At 40.0% G+C, this 17,964-nt stretch overlaps 2 protein-coding genes and 1 non-coding gene across 4 annotated transcripts in view; 2 read left to right on the forward strand and 1 right to left on the reverse strand.

Moving 5' to 3' along the window:
• LOC111799331 (ER membrane protein complex subunit 2-like) overlaps positions 1 to 17,964 on the forward strand; it is a 146,256-nt gene that overhangs the window by 8,532 nt on the left and 119,760 nt on the right. The gene's annotated exons all lie outside the window — the stretch shown is intronic.
• Positions 2,885 to 3,040, forward strand: LOC111799357. Its single transcript, XR_002815827.1, has one exon. It is a non-coding gene; the product is annotated as a 5.8S ribosomal RNA (ribosomal RNA).
• Positions 12,940 to 16,450, reverse strand: LOC111799330 (probable inactive purple acid phosphatase 29). The gene is made up of 3 exons (XM_023682852.1): positions 16,089 to 16,450; positions 15,606 to 16,000; positions 12,940 to 13,551 (listed from the first exon to the last, which is right to left on the reverse strand). Exons 1-3 carry the CDS (start codon positions 16,366 to 16,368, stop codon positions 12,955 to 12,957), a joined length of 1,272 nt encoding a protein of 423 aa, XP_023538620.1. The 5' UTR covers positions 16,369 to 16,450; the 3' UTR covers positions 12,940 to 12,954.

A 17,964-nucleotide genomic window follows, 5' to 3' on the forward strand; every position in this document is an offset into this window, starting at 1 on the left:
GAAACGAAACGAAACGAAATGAAACGAAACGAAAGATAGGTCCCATCATTTTATTGCATGTGATTGTTGCATTTAACCCCAATAGTGGGGTCACTTACTGAGTATTTCTTTAAATACTCAAGCCATGTGCTACTACATTTTTCAGGTTAAGGCGAGGCATTCCTGTACGGCTGACGACGGCATCGCAACTCGAGATCATGGCACATGCATAGGATAGTGGTATTCATTTTCTTAAACTTAGGATAGAATAAGATGTTTTAAACTTAAACGCTTATTTATTTTATTTCGGGTTATGTTTTATGGAATTTAAATGAAGTCTTCCGTATTCAATGTTTATGGTATGTATACAGTAGCGACCTTAAATTAAGTAGAAAATTTCGGGTTGTTACAGATGGTATCAGAGCCAGTCATCGAACGATGTGCCGGCCTTCTCGCTGTTCTCCGAAGGGGGGTAGACACGAGGCGGTGTGCCAGTAAGGACGCTGGACCCCAAAGGGGGGTGAATTTGGGGGCGGTCCCACATCGATTGGATAAAGGAACGAGTGCCAGCGAGGACGCTGGGCCCCGAAGGGGGGTGGATTGTGATGTCTCACATTGGTTGGGGAGGAGAACAAATCACCCTTTATAAGGGTGTGGAAACATTCCCCTAGCAGATGCGTTTTAAAGCCTTGAGGGGAAGCTCGAAAGGGAAAGCTCAAAGAGAACAATATTTGCGTGCGGTGGATCTGGGTCGTTACAGAAGATCAAGAAGAACTATTCGCAATTCGACAAGTATTATGGGGAGAGAAGTCAGGGATTTCTTTCAGAGTGTGCATTAGGAGTAGGGTATTGAATTCACGCATGAATTGACCTGGTGCACCTTTCCTTTTGAAGCTGGGGGATCAAAGAAAAGAAAGAATGGAACAAAAATCGTTTGATTCAGGATCAACTAGACTTTTTTGTACCCGCATAGATTAGGGCATTCATGATACATCTTGGGAGTTCTGGAGGTTTAAACACTTTTATCGTTAAAACCCTATTCACCCTCCCTCTAGGGTTGCCATACCGATCCAACATCTCTTGTTTCGACTATAATTTCTTCGTTTTAATTCTGATTTGAGTGATTGAAAAAAGCGTTGAAATCTTTATTCCCAACCTTACACGGTGGACAATTCAAAATACTGATAATTTTTAATAATTGGATGTCAATTTAGCCGCCACATCATTACATCGGGCATCTTGTTTCGACGGTAACTTTGTCATTTTAACTCTAATTTGAGTGATTGAAAAAGGCTTTGAAATCTTTATTCCCAACCTTACCCTTTCGACAATTCAAAATACGGATAATTGTAAACAATTAAGGGTAGGTTTGTTATCATCAAATATTAATTAATAAATAAATAAATTAATTAAAGTTAATTAATATGAGATGAAGGGACAAAAAGCCAACAATACGGGGAGGTAGTGACAATAAATAACAATACCCGGCTATTCGAGTTTGGTACTTGGAATTAGTACAAACTAAATCTCTTAACGAGGATCAATTGGAGGACAAGTCTGGTGCCAGCAGTCGCGGTAATTCCAGCTCCAATACCGTATATTTAAATTGTTATAGTTAAAAAACTCGTAGTTGGACCTTGGGTTGGGTCGATCAGTCTGCCTATGGTGAGTACCGATTGGCTCTTCCCTTCTATCGGCAATGCCTCCTAACCTTAAATGGTTAGGTCATGGCTCCGACGCTGTTACTTTGAAAAAATTAGAGTGCTCAAAGCAAGTCGACGCTCTGTATGCATTATCATGGGATAACATCATAGGATTTTGATCCTACTCTGTTGGCCTTCGGGATTAGAGTAATGATTAATAGAAAAAGTCAGGGACATTCGTATTTCATAGTCAGACGAGGAATTCTTAGATTTATGAAAGACGAACAACTGCGAAAGCATTTGCCAATGATGTTTTCGTTAATCAAGAATGAAAGTTGGGGGCTTGAAGACGATCATATATCGTCCTAGTCTCAACCATAAACGATGCCGACCAGGGATTGGCAGATGTTGCTTTAAGGACTCTACCAGCACCTTATGAGAAATCAAAGTCTTTGGGTTCCGAGGGGAGTATGGTTGCAAGGCTGAAACTTAAAGGAATTGATGGAAGGGCACCACCAAGAGTGGAGCCTACGGCTTAATTTGACTCAACACGGAGAAACTTACTAGGTCCAGACATAGTAAGAATTGACAGACTGAGAGCTCTTTCTTGATTTTATGGGTGGTGGTGCATGACCGTTCTTAGTTGGAGGAGCGATTTGTTGAGACCTCAACCTGCTCACTAGCTATGCGGAGGAATGCCTCCATGGCCAGCTTCTTAGAGGGACTATGGCCGTTTAGGCCAATGAAGTTTGAGGCAATAAAAGGTTTGTGATGCCCTTAGATGTTTTGGGTCGCACGCATGCTACACTAATGTATTCAACGAGTCTATAACCTTGGCCGACAGGCCCGGGTAATCTCTGAAATTTCATCATGATGGGGATAGATCATTGCAATTGTTGGTCTTCAACGAGGAATTCCTAGTAAGCACGAGTAATCAGCTCGTGCTGACTACGTCTCTGCCCTATGTACACACAGCATGTCGCTCCTACCGATTGAATGGTTCGATGAAGTGTTCGGATTGTGGCAACGTGGATGGTTCACTACCTACGACGTTGCGAGAAGGATCATTGTCAATGCCTAAACATCAAACGACCTATGAACGTGTTTACAAACTTTTTGTGTTAGGGGAGCATTCGCGCCCCCTCTGGTGCCTAAACCAAACTTGGCACAAGCTGCGCCAAAGAGCTCAAATGAATAAGCTTTGCCCCCTGCTCGGTCTCGGTTTGTGAGGAGCAAAGCATTCTTGTCGTATTATTCAGAATGACTCTCGACAATGGATATCTAGGCTCTCGCATCGATGAAGAACGTAGCGAAATGCGATACTTTGTATGAATTGCAGGATCCCACGAACCACCGAGTCTTTGAATGCAAGTTGCGCCCGGAGCCTTCTGGCGGAGGGCACATTTGCTTGGGCCTCACGCATCACTGCCCCCACATGCAACACCCACTTTGGTTTGTTGCACTAGCGGGGGCACATGTTGGCCTCCCATGTGCATTGTCGCACAAATGGCTTAAAGTTGAGTTCTCAGCATCTGTTATTGTGACACTTGATGGTGTTAATATCACACATGCGGAAGCCATTTAAATTTTAGGCACTATGAGTACATCAATTTTAGTAAATTAGCTTGCATGTTCAAAAACATTAAAACAAGAAGTCTGAGTACTAATCTTTTATATTTCAAATTCCTTTCTTGTTTTAATTTTGTTTTCCTTCCCAACCGATTTCCAACCACCACTAGTGTCTTCACTACTATTCTCGACCTTAGAACAGAATTGTGGAATACCTTGAGTGACTAAACTTGGAAGGAATTTAGTATAGGTGAAGAGTTCTATGTACATACTCCATTTATAGAATCATATAGAATCATATAGAATCATATTTGAGATTACAAATTTTGACACTTAAAATTTCGTTCAAATTTGTGGGTTATTTGGAAGACATACAAGTTTGGTTAAACATATATTGACACTCAATATTCTACTAACTCGAATATGGATTTTTTCATTAAGTGAAGTTGAGGTTGACTTTCTCTATCTTAATTCAATCATTAATTTCAAATTAAAATAATATTAAATAATTAATTAAACAATTTAATTAATATTTTCTCTCTAAATTAAAACAAAATGGGTTTAATATATAGTATATATTTAGTATATTCTCTAATTCGAATTCGAACTCTTTTGTCAGACTGTTCTAATGTTTAGTTCGATATGAGCCTGCAGGGATATGAGATTAACGAGCAATCATGGGCTCCAGCGATTCAAGATTAACCGGCTAAACTCATTAACCTAGTTAACCAACATTCGTTAACTATCAGGACACTCCATTATAGACTAGTAGTTGCACTCCCCTCGCTATAGATATATTTTTATCCATTTGATATAGCCATAATTAGTAAATCGATCCTTCACAGGTTGTTCGTAGCTAGAGTTGGGTACATTTACCGTTTTACCCCTAAAGTTACTTCTTGTTCCTGAAGTCTCACTGATCCTCTAATGAACAATTGGTTTGTGGTCCAACCACTAAATCGAATCCCTCTCGGGGCAATGAGAGGGTGGAGCCCCTTGTTCAAGACCTAGAGGCAATACTTAAGGGAACAACCTCTCTACTATACCTAAAAGCGGGTAGGAGTCAATTTTATCTTGCACCCCATGTCCCTAGCTATTTACCCAGTCTTACCCCTGAAATGGGAGGCTTGTTGAGTGGGTGAACTCGGGCCACTCTGACCCAAATCTAAGGATAATTATGAATAAACAGGAGTTCATAGTTAGCTCAGGATTAAGATCGAGTAACCTAGGTCATCAATTGAAAAAATCAGCCTCAATAGTAAACGACATTATAAAGTGAGAGTGACTTTCTTCATGGTCCGATCTTATGCAATACTCATCGCATAGGACGCCCCCACTCACATGTCTCCACACGTACGATTTAGTGATCACATTGTTTATATCATATACAAAAGTGGGCCGCATTCATAATGTCTCTAGGATAAGGTACTCAGCCTTATCCATGTACTATAGATCATTTTGACTATATACTTGAACTTGATCCACTCTGATGTCTCCACATATAGTTCAAGTAATCATACTATAGCCTGAGTGTTCTTAGTTTATTGGATTTAGATTAATGATAATAAAATTTAATTTAGTGAATAAACATCAATAATAACTTTATTGCAAATAGATTATGTTTTTGTTTACAAACTATGAGTTTTAGGACATAAAACCCAACAGGATATGTGATATACAACGATGCATTCAAAAAGAGGCTAAGTTGTGTATTGATGCAACATGACAAGGTTGTTGCTTACGTATCGTGCCAATTAAAAGAATATGAGAAAAATTATCCCACACACAACCTTGAATTGGCAGCAGTTAGAACTAGTAAAAGATTAGGATATAAATATCACCACCCTGGAAAGGCAAATGTGGTCGTAGATGCACTGAGTCAAAAAACGGTACACTCATCGGCCCTCATCACAAGAGAGCAACGAGTGTTAGCAGATTTTCGAATGAACTGACATAGCAATGGTAACTGAAGAGGTTATAACTCAAATAGTTCAACTCACGGTGTGACCCACACTTAGACAAAGGATTATGATTCACAACAAGAGGATCCTAGCCTAAATAAAATAATGAACCAACTAGGCCCAATGGACAGTTTTTCCAAGTTGGGCTGCTATTAACCGAGGCACACAACTCACCCTCCTCGATACACCTAGGTGGTACGAAGATGTACCAAGACCTGAAACAACACTTCTGGTGGCGAAGTATGAAGAAGAACATCGTGGAGTTTGTGAGTGAGTGTCTAGTGTGTCAACAAGTAGATCGAAGAAGAAGTTACCAAGAAAAACTAATTAAGATCCTAGCTCGGGAAATGAAAGTCTTACGTAATAGAAACATCGGTTTCGTCAAAGTACTATGGCAGAACCACCAAACTGAGGAAGTCACGTGGGAACGAGAGGAGGAAATAAAGAAAAAATACCCCAAATTAATCCAGAAGTTCGAGACTTTCAAGGACGAAGTTTCTTTTTAGGGGTATATAATGTAAGGAATCGAGAAAAGAATATTTGACATTTTTTCATGGTCATGGGCGAAACCCAAAAACTCTGATGAACACCGTAGTATTTGTTCCAACATCACGACACACCCGGCCACTCTCCACGGATCACCAGAGCTCCCTCTCCCGCCCTCGGTCTTCAGCCACACCTTGGGACCGCCTGCAAAGTAAGGAAAAGTGAGAAAGCCGAGAAGGAAAAACCACATGAAACGGACGTCGAAGCCACCCTGTTTTACCATCAGAAGAGGAAGGGAATTTTAGGCATCTACTAACCAAATCCACACCAGAAAAGGGAAGAGGGAGGAGAGAAAAAGAGGGAAAACAAACACTAGAATGGCATTACCAAAGAGAGAGGAAAACCGCAGGTGAAAATTACAGGAAATGGGCAGAGAAGACGAAGTCCGTGGACTTCGGGTCCAATCCGATTCCTACAGCCCAACGCCCACGACCCGCGACTGCAATCTGAGAACTCGCGACCTGCTTTCGGCAACCTACACGACCAGCCCAACACCTACGACCCACTCTCCAGCTCGATCCACCTGCAGCCAGTTCTCTTCGGCCCAACCGACGTATCGGCCTGGTTCACCACACACAGTCAGCCCGCGACTGAACCCAGAACCTAACCTGTGACCGACCCGAACGCCTGCATGGGACCTGCGCCTCGACCCAAAATCTCCTTGCACACGCGGTAGCTTCCTGTTGCACCATGTGTCACCGGCCGACGCAAAAATCCCTTCGGTTCAGTTGGCTTAAACGGCTCGACTCCGTCTCTAGCACGGCTCTTCGGCTCCAGCGCGACTTCTCAGCTCGAAAATATATTTTCGGACCATTCAGCAATACCCTTTCAGATTTGATAAATAAGGTCATTTTAATGCCGTATTTCACAATTTCAAGTTTCATTTATGGTTATTATAGTGAAATACTAATGAAAGCGATGAACGATCAAATAGGAATCGGTGACCAGCGATAATGTAGGACGCTTTCGAGGAGCGGGAGCTTACATAAATTAATTAGGCAGTACGCCGACTAAGACCTACCAAGTAAATGGCCCTACCTTCGCTAGGTTATAAAATGTATGTTGTATGCTGGCACATGTCCGCGATTTAGCACGTGTCATAAATTATATGTTTAGACCACTATGAATTAATACGTAAATGTAATGCGATGTGAACGCTATGCTGTCTTTGGATGAATTGATATGATTTATGATGTTAGGTATTATGATATGCTCGGATTGCATTAAGTGACTGTAATGATACTTACCATATGATATGCACAATATGAATTGTTATGTTTGAAAGCATGAAAACATTACGTTATGTCTTGTGAATTGCATGTATAGCATGATATGGATGACCTGAAAAACGATAAATGACGTGAAATATAACCCCTATGGACGCATGAATGTTATGAAAACTGATATGAGAAATGATACGCTATGAATAAAATGATACTGGGGTTACATTTAATAATGATGAAAATGGAAAAATGTTGGGACCTCATGCATTAATGTGTGCTCATGCATTGGGGAATACTCCTATTCCTTTAGGATGGTACGGACGTGTACACTACTTGATATGAATCCAACAACTGATCACTTTCATGTGCTCGAACGAGCAATTACAAGAAGCAATACAAAGAAGATTCAAGAATCAAATCAAGAAGATAATGAAATGGCTGATATTGAAAAGTAATTAGAAGACTTGCATTTGGTAGTTGAATTACCAATTAAGGAAATTTATGGAAAGTAATTAGAAGACTTGTCTTTGGTAGTTGAATTACCGATTAAGGAAATTTATTAATGACTTATTTGCTTCAATTTGTATTTAATAGCATTTATTAGCATTTATTAGTGGTTGGTGACTGAACTTTATTTTGTTACGGTTATCTTTTGGGCCTATTTAAAGGCATGTAATATTCATGTTCGGGGATTTGTTGAATACAGAAAAAAAAAACCTTTGTGTTTTCTTGATACCCTTTTGGTGTTATTCTTTTTCAAACCTTGCTTTAGGTTTGATGTTTAAACCGATTCATTGAATTAGTTTTGATCAAGCTAATTCTGGAGTGAATTGTCTTGGTATCTAAGAGTGACCATCATAGATTCCAAGTTCGATCTAAGAGTCATTCATCTTCTAACCAGCTCTTGGTTGGAATCAATCCGTTAAGTTAGCTTTCTCTGTGAGCGTTTTGCAAGGATTCTAGAAGGACCTCTAGCTTTGCAAATTCCAGCATTGTTGGCGCTTATCACTACTACGCAAGAGAATGACCATTATGTTTGACATAATGCTGCCGTGACAGCTACTACTTCTAATGGGTGTCCAGCATCGAGAGCTCCCAAAGTATGTTTGCCCAATAAGGAAAGGGGCTCAGCGGTGTGCGAACCGACTGGTGGGTCCATACTCACACGTGTGGGTCGTGTATAAGAAATGAATTACACATCCAAGTTGCGCATTATGACAGTACTGTAATAGATCCTGTCATTACATTTGCATGTTCTTGCATCATAACTTCGATAGAGGATCACTTATTGAGTATTTTTAAAATACTGAAGCCTCGTGCTACTACATTTTTCAAATAAAGGCAAGGCGCCCATGTAAGGCTGACGGAGGCATTGTGATAAGCGCCAACAATGCTGGAATTTGCAAAGCTAGAGGTCCTAGAATCTTTGCAAAACGCTCACAGAGAAAGCTAACTTAACGGATTGATTCCAACCAAGAGCTGGTTAGAAGATGAATGACTCTTAGATCGAACTTGGAATCTATGATGGTCACTCTTAGATACCAAGACAATTCACTCCAGAATTAGCTTGATCAAAACTAATTCAATGAATCGGTTTAAACATCAAACCTAAAACAAGGTTTGAAAAAGAATAACACCAAAAGGGTATCAAGAAAACACAAAGGTTTTTTTATGTATTCAACCAATCCCCCAAACATGAATATTACATGTCTTTAAATAGGCCCAGAAGATAACCCTAACAAAATAAAGTTCAGCCACCAACCACTAATAAATGCTAATAAATGCTATTAAATACAAATTGAAGAATATAAGGCAATTCATACAAACTTTTAATAAATGCTATTAAATATAAATTGAAGCAAATAAGGCATTAATAATTTCTTTAATTGGTAATTCAACTACCAAAGGAAAGTCTTCTAATTACTTTCCATCCTTAATTGGTAATTCAACTACCAAAGGCAAGTCTTCTAATTACTTTCCANCTATTTACTCCTTTTCCTTCCTATTTCTTCTTTCACTCGGTCTCGTGGCCGTGGCTTCGTCGCTCCTGAACTATTGAACCAGGAACAGTAAGAAAAGAAGAAGAAAGATTCATTCGACTCAATCGAAACCCTTTTAATTGAAGAACAAGGTAAGCTTCTCTCCTTCAATCCTTCTTTCACTCTAACCTCCTCTCCTTTTCTTTTCCTATTACTGATTTCACTCGGTAAATGGGTTCATTCAGTACAGTAGCTCTTTTCTTGAACTCGGTAAATAGGCTGATGAGATNGTACACTAGCTAGCTTTTGAAGATGCAATGTATAGGCCTCTTGAATCTTCTTAACCTTGCTTCTTGTAATCGGTCCTTCGGGTACATGCACGTGATCAGTTGTTGGATTCATATCATCCCCCCTTTCTTTAAAAGGATTTGTCCTCAAATCAAATTCTTCGTTCTTTCCGGACAAGAACTGAATATTGTTTTTTTTTTCTCTCAGAACTAATTTTTTTTTTCTTTTCCGATAATCTGAGAGAGAGAAAAAATTGATACAAAAAAAATAACAATAAAAATATTTCACCTCTAGAGCGGCCAAAGAACGTCGACCAAATGCTCTGATACCAAATGATAAGCGCCTACAATGCTGGAATTTGCAAAGCTAGAGGTCCTTCTAGAATCCTTGCAAAACGCTCACAGAGAAAGCTAACTTAACGGATTGATTCCAACCAAGAGCTGGTTAGAAGATGAATGACTCTTAGATCGAACTTGGAATCTATGATGGTCACTCTTAGATACCAAGACAATTCACTCCAGAATTAGCTTGATCAAAACTAATTCAATGAATCGGTTTAAACATCAAACCTAAAGCAAGATTTGAAAAAGAATAACACCAAAAGGGTATCAAGAAAACACAAAGGTTTTTTCTGTATTCAACCAAAATCCCTCAAACATGAATATTACATGCCTTTAAATAGGCCTAGAAGATAACCCTAACAAAATAAAGTTCAGCCACCAACCACTAATAAATGCTAATAAATGCTATTAAATACAAATTGAAGAATATAAGGCAATTCATACAAACTTTTAATAAATGCTATTAAATATAAATTGAAGCAAATAAGGCATTAATAATTTCCTTAATTGGTAATTCAACTACCAAAGGCAAGTCTTCTAATTACTTTCCAATATCAGCCACTCCATTATCTTCTTGATTTGATATGCTAATGCTATAAAGATTTTTGGGCTCAAAAGTCTTTGTTTCAACCGGTACACTAGCTAGCTTTTGAAGATGCAATGTATAGGCCTCTTGAATCTTCTTAACCTTGCTTCTTGTAATCGGTCCTTCGGGTACATGCACGTGATCAGTTGTTGGATTCATATCACATTGCAACCCCGAAACCGTGGCACATGCATAGGATAGATTTGCATTTACTTTAGTAGTATAGGTTAGTGTAAGTTGAATTGTATTTTCCATTTAATAAATATAGGTTAGTTTAAATAGTATATAGGTGAGTGTAGGGCATTTTATTTTGTATGGTTTCTTTGTTAATTTCTTTGTATTTGTTTATTTCCAAGGTAATAAATGAAGTATGACATTAACGTTAATTTTATTAGAAAACCCAATAAAATTAGTTTCACATTGAATCCGGAAGGTTAAGGAGAGAAATTTAGGGTCGTTATCGTTACAGTCACCTTGTGTACTTTTGTATTGTCTTTATAAGTTTGGTGATGCAGAGGAGGCGTAATCTAAGGAGACCATTATCTAGCTAACGTAGTGTAACGACCCTAAATTTCCACATATCTAGAGTCGCCACTAACGTCTCATGCTCATCTATAAAGCGGAAATATAACTCTTACATGAACATCATTTATAACGTAACTTTAAAAACGTTTAAAACAACTTCTTCTCTGGAAAAACACAGCCATGGTCTTACGTGTTTAAATACAAAATCCTTAAGTTAAGAGAAAATAAAAACAAATACAAAGTAATTTAAAACAATAGAATGCAAAACAACCTATTCTAACTTAAAACTAAGAATTTAAATATGAATCTATCCTATGCACGTGTCACAGTCTCTGCTCGCGATGCCGCCGTCCTCCGTACAAGTGCGCCTTGCCCTTTACCTGAAAAACGATGTGGCACACGGCTTGAGTATTTCAAAGAATACTCAGTTAGTGGCCCCACTATAGGGGCCATGCAAATGCAAACACATGCAATCATGATTTAGGGACCTATCTCTAATCATCTTAGGGGTGGCCTCCAGTCTCGGACAAATTGGATGTGTAGTACTTCCCTACACATGACTCACACGTGCGAGTATGAATCCCTTGGTGGCGTGTGGTTTGCAACGTTGTGTTGGAATGCTACCTGGTTGATCCTGCCAGTAGTCATATGCTTGTCTCAAAGATTAAGCCATGCATGTGTAAGTATGAACTAATTCAGACTGTGAAACTGCGAATGGCTCATTAAATCAGTTATAGTTTGTTTGATGGTATTTGCTACTCGGATAACCGTAGTAATTCTAGAGCTAATACGTGCAACAAACCCCGACTTCTGGAAGGGATGCATTTATTAGATAAAAGGTCGACGCGGGCTCTACCCGTTGCTCTAATACCATGTTAGACGAACACAACTCTCCACAATGATATGATATTGTCCACTTTGAGCCTAAGCTCTCATGGCTTTGCTTTGGGCTTCCCCAAAAGGCCTCATACCAATGGAGTTAGTATTCGTCACTTATAAACCCATGATCATTCCCTAAATTAGTCGATGTGGGACTTCCATCATCCAACACCAAGAACCAGGACAACTTTGGTCATCATAGTTTGTTCGGGCATGTCTATCGAGAATTGGCCTCATGTGTTAACCATACCGTCGAGGCATCCTAAACATTCATCCATCCAGATTTTATCGAGGTATGAACCCTCCTATGTCCATGCAAAACTACAAATTGTGTACTGAATAGCAGATGCATATACCAACTTCGAACACATGGATTGGGGCCAAATGTCTGCATATCCATGTCATCCGACACTGTCCTCGAATAATCCATTTCAAAAGAAGTCGTCTGAGACGCTCGTCTCACAACGCACCCCGACACTATAATACACATATGTGCCACATGTAGCTTACTTGAGCCACAAAGCCTAGGGGTGGTGGAGAGTTGACAACATACCTTCCCCTATAGTAATTTTAACGGATATTTTGTTTGAGAATAGATATGATTTTGGAAAATGGTCATACAATCTCGTGGATCATCCATCGTGTGTCTAATTGACACCAAATTTGACAAACATTCATATAAACGGACTCAACTCTAGAGTCCATCATGTGCTTGAGTCCCTACCCGAAACCTTATCAAGCCTATTTTTGACATTCATGTCGACATTGTTGCCTCTTTCTTACTTACATCTTTACTTGGCTTGAATGCACATTTTCTATGATGTGTTGGATGATGCACTGTCCTCCTTGCTCGCTTCATGGTACTTGTTTATCTTGGCCCTCAAATGGCTATATGGGTGCCACTTGAGGTGGCACACCTTGTTTATCTACCTGTAAATGTTACAATCTACTCTTTTCTTAATATGGTTATGACATTCTCCCCCACTAAAACTAGTCATCGTCCTCAATGGCTTTCTCAGGACACAATCGCACTATGAATGTTGACACATAGCGAGTGCGCCTACTCCTTCTGAAGTGTGTGCGTACTTGCACGTGGGTTGTGCGTCACAGTTATGCTTGTCTAAAACATGTTGCTTATGACCACATGTCAAATGTTCCAATCATGCTTGTCCAAAACGTGTTGTCCATGGCTGCATGTCTGTTCCAAACCCATTTTACTTACTTTCATGTTAGATAGACTTTTACACTCTTTTGTGTCAATAGAGGAAGGTGACTAGTTGTCAATTCTTCCTATCTAGATTATATGTTATCAAAGTCATTGCGGTGGCGTGCTAATGTTTCTCTTATTTCTCTAACAAGTAATCTGTTTTCCAATTATCTATTGTAATTTTGATAAGTGATTCTAAGTCAAACACTCAAAGTTATTGACTGAAAATCACTTTAAAAGTGGTATGGAACCTTTCCACAATGGTCTAGACCATTGCCAAACATCCCTACTTCTAAAATGGAGTGATAAACAAGTTATGATGGAGATAAACGCAGAGGTTAGCAAGAAAAAAAAGGAAGGAGTAAGAAGGTTACCAACAGAGGTTTTGCTCCAAAGAACTTGAGCGTCAATGGCCGTGAGATGTTTGTCATCAAGGCGCTTCCAGGTTCGGATGGATTTCACAGTTCCCCAATTTCCATTGCTTGTTGCTTCCAAGTTAGCCACCACCACTCGAGCTCTCCTCGGCCACCCAGCCTTGCCATAAGCATGGTACCCAAATCCTCCAGCATAGCAAAGGTTAATCCCATTAAGAGCCCCACAAAAATCATTGAGGTGGTCATGACCTGTAAACACTGCTTTCACATCCCCTGATTCCACCATGGAGGTAAAGAAACCAGAGTTCACGGTAGGAGAGCTAATCCCTTCTTGTCTCACACCAGTGTAGTTTGATGCATCAAAACGAGAAAACTCAGGCAATGGTATGTGGAAGTATGCTAACCCAGGTGCTGCACTCTTCTGGGGCAATGGCTTGCTCATGTATGCCCTCTGCATCCAAAAATAGAAAGTATATCATAGTACTTCTTTACTTCTCATTGATATAATGAAAAGGAAAAATGTTCGAGGCTTATGAACTCCCGTAGACTCGAGCATGTAGCCAAAGACCTCGAATGTTATCACAAAATGAGTTTCATCAAGTAACTTTACTCAATTCTTCCGACTAGTCACATGCAGTGTCTTAACAACGTATTTGTAACAGCCCAAGCCCACCGCTAGCAGATATTGTCCTCTTTGGGTTTTTCCTTTCATACTTCCCCTTGAGTTTTCAAAACGCGTCTTCTAGGAAGAAGTTTCCACACCCTTATAAAGAATGCTTCGTTCTCCTCTCCAACTAATGTGGGATCTTACAAAGAATGCCTCGTTCCCATCTCCAACCAACGTGAGACCCTCTAATCCACCTCCCATCGAGGCCAACGTACTTGCTGGCACACCGCCTCATGTACACCCCCCTTCAGGGCTCAGTCTCCTCACTAACACATCACTCGATGTCTGACTCTAATACCATTTGTAACAACCCAAACCCTCTGCTAATAGATATTGTCCTCTTTGGTAGATTGTGAGATCCCACATCAGTGGTAGGAGAGGAGAACGAAGCATTTTTTATAAGGGTGTAGAAACTTTTCCTTAGAACACGCGTTTTAAAAACTTTGAAGGAAAGCCCGAAAGAGAAATCTCAAAGAGAACAATATTTGCTAGCAGTGGACTTAGGCGGTTAGAATATGGGTCCTTTTAGTATGCTCATTAGTCTATATATGATTTGCAATGAAGAACATTAACTCAGAAAGTAATAACCATACAAACAAAGCATCACGGGACATGCGCGTAGTCATCATACAAACAAAGCACATTAGAAGACACAATTTCCCAAGGGAAATGATACCCCTATCAAGATATAGCGTGCACTTAAGGCCATTACATTAGTGGTTTCTGGATTCAACAGAGCAATCATCTAGTTCAAATAAGCATTTATCCTATCAAGATAGCGTGAACTTAAGGTCCCACTAATTCTCCATGCATGATTATTGTTGAGAAACACTCTGTTGCCTGCCTTGTTGTGTGGATAACCTATGCACCACACTTGGACTCGTGTAGCTATCTCGTGCACACTACTTACACACAATGCTCATGCTCACTTATGCACACGCCTATGCACGCTTGCTACGACTTTTTTCGTATGCTAAGACTATCCTTCACATGCATGTGGACGCCGACCTGCATGCAATCTTGCCCTACATGGGTGTGCACCCACCTATATACGCATGCTCACAAACAAGCTCAATTGACATGCCAACTTGGTGCTTGCATGTTTGTAGAGTGCTAGCCACTCGCTAGGGCCTAGGTACATGCCTCTGTCATGGTCATATGCCTTTCAACTGTATGGCACCGTATCATTGGCTCAATCATAGTCAACCTTAAGTAAAACTCTAGCCCCAAGGTTCTTTTATGACTCTTTAGATTCTATCAAACCTTAGTCGAGGTTCAATCGAACATCATTATGCGTGCAAAATCAACTTCTCTTGACAATTCATGACACCTAGACACGCATTTTCACTCATTTGTGACTCTAGTTGCCTTGTCTCTACTCTAGGTCAATCCCTATAGCTTAACCTTGTCTCTACACTAAGCTAAAGTTGTAACGGTCCAAACCCACCGCTACACTAAGCTTAACCTTGTCTCTACACTAAGCTAAAGTTGTAACGGTCCAAACCCACCGCTAGCATCTATTATCTTCTTTGGGCTTTCCTTTTCAGGCTTCCATTAAAGATTTTCTAAAACGCCACACCCTTATAAAAAGTGTTTCATTCTCCTCTCAACCTACGTGGGATCTCACAGAGGTCTTCTAAAGTTGATGTCTAACTTCCGTCATCTTGGTTCTCAACAACAAGCAATCACCACACATCTTCATCGATTTGAAACCTTACCAAGATGAATTAAAACCCTTCTTTGGGTCAAAACATGCTTACAAATCAAGTGATTGTAGCACTTCTCTAGTAAAGCAAAACAGAACATATTAAGATGTAGAAAAGCAGAAATTAATGTACCTTGAGCTTGGCAGAAGTAAGCTGAAACCAAAACTGTTGAGAAGCTTTAATCCAGCCATACCCAAAGATCCCAGGAACTGTGGAGTAATCACCACTGTCAAGGAAATAGAGATTGAGAACAGATTTGTTCTGAAAAGCAGAGCCCTGAACGCCACCAACCTCCAGATTGTAGTTCCCAAAGCCATCAATCGGGTTTACCTCTGAAGGATTAACCCTTGAGAGAGTGTTTTTCAAGCCCACAATATGCTTCATTACTCCTTCCCTTGAAAGAGTAGATTCTTGGTCATGGTTCCCCAAAACAGCTGCCCATGGAATGTTGGACGCAATTGCCGGACCAAATGCCGCCTCTAAAGATTTTTCCGCATCCGTTGCGTCAAATCCGAAGATATTATCCCCTGAAATTGAATCAATCGAAACCCATTTGGTAATCAACATAATAGAAGTTGAATTTAATCTCAAACCCAAATCGGAGAAGAGACTTACCAGTAAAAACGATGAAATCAGGCTTCTCCGCCAGAATCATCCGGCGAACGAAGGCGGTGGTATTGAGGTCAGAGCAGGAAGCTAACTGACTGGGGAGAACATCCTCACATGGGGTGGCTTTCCCGTCCCCGTAATGCATATCCGCCACTTGTAGTATCTTAAACTCTCCTTTTTTGCCAAATCTCAGCCGCATCGGCTGATTCCGTTGGGATTTGGCCGCCGGAAGAATCACCAAGAAGAGAACAAGCAGATACAGGGTCGACGGCACCGCCATAGGCATCTATCTTGGAGGGAGAGAAGAAGAAAGGGAAATGGATGGTTTTGGTTAAGGAAGGAAGTTATCGGCAATGGAGTATTAATTGGTATCACTAACCAAAGACCAACCAAAGACCAAGTTGATTAAGTCCACGCTGAATTATACCGTAATAATGATGTTGACGGTTGGTAGATACGCATATGCATTAAATTATATTTTCAATTATTTAATATATAATAGATCCAAAAGGTAAAAATAAAATAAAATCAGTTAATTCTCGCCGGAGATTTATGGTGAGGGCAACCACGAAATCACGACTCACCCCACTCCGTCTTCCCTTTTAAACTGCACTCAACTTCCCCTCTATCCACCCAAGTTGTTCTTGCCATTTGAGAGTCTACAGAGCACAGAGAGAGAAAGAAATCCAATGAAATCCTCTCCTTCGAATGCGATGTCGAAACATATGTCATCGCCATACAAAGTCATCGGAGTAGGAGTGACAATGATAGAGAGTGGAAGGGAGGAGAGTGTAATGCTCCAGTACACGTTACTCATGAAGAGTAACTACGCGTGTCAACTTACATGCACAAGGCGTGTGGGACACCATCGAGCATGGTGGGGTGGAGGAGCATAAGGACAGGATGGCTCTTGCTACCATCTACCAAGTAGTCTCGGAGGACGTTTTTCTCATGTTGGCAAAGAAGGACTCGGCAAAGGCAGCGTGGGAGATGTTGCAAACAATACATATGAGTGTGGAATGTGTCAAGGAAGCAAAGGGGCAGACTTTGAACAGTGAGTTGAAGACTATATGCAGAAGGATGCTGAGTCAATAGATGACTTTGCTAAGAAGTTAACGACGATCGGCATCCATTTATTAGGCGACATAGTGGAGGAGATCTCCGTCGTCAAGAAATTCCTTGAGTTGTTCCCTCAAGATTCATGCCGATTATTACCCCCATCCAGCAATTCAACGACTTCAAAATTGATTTTTTTTTTCCTTTTCTATTTACTAAAAAATTAGAGTATATATAATTGGATGAGGTTGAAAATATACACTAAAATTAACTTTATATAATATTTGATTTTAAATTTTTAACTAAATATATTACTCTAATGTTAATGAATATTAAACATCTCCGATAACAATACAAACAATTACTACGGTAGAAGTAATTAGCTTCTTGAGGAAGTTTTATGTGGCTTCTCATAACGCACATGAAACGCAGCTTTTCATTGGTTTTCTTGACACAAGCATTTTTGGACATGCTGGCAGTAGTTACAATTACTCCTTTTTCCGTCGATCCTGTCACGGTCTATTATACAACTTCATTCTCCATTCTTTTGCTCTCCATATTTGTTTATACTACGTGTCGCTTTTCACAATAGCACTATTGTCGATACTTCTCCAATTCCTACTACACTTGTACCATCATCTAAAGAGAAAAGTAGAAGAGAAGAAAATATCAACATTTCGTAGTTCCGATAAAACTCAAATCCTTTAATCAAAAGTATGGTTTCGATTTTGCTACAAAATTGTGTTTATTGAAAACCTAATGTTCAATTGACTGAAAAACAAGGAAGTATTGCTGGAATTTTAACTGGACGAGATTGCGTCAAACA

The sequence above is a fragment of the Cucurbita pepo genome, chromosome LG07 (assembly GCF_002806865.2).
Source record: "Cucurbita pepo subsp. pepo cultivar mu-cu-16 chromosome LG07, ASM280686v2, whole genome shotgun sequence".
Lineage (NCBI taxonomy): Eukaryota > Viridiplantae > Streptophyta > Magnoliopsida > Cucurbitales > Cucurbitaceae > Cucurbita > Cucurbita pepo.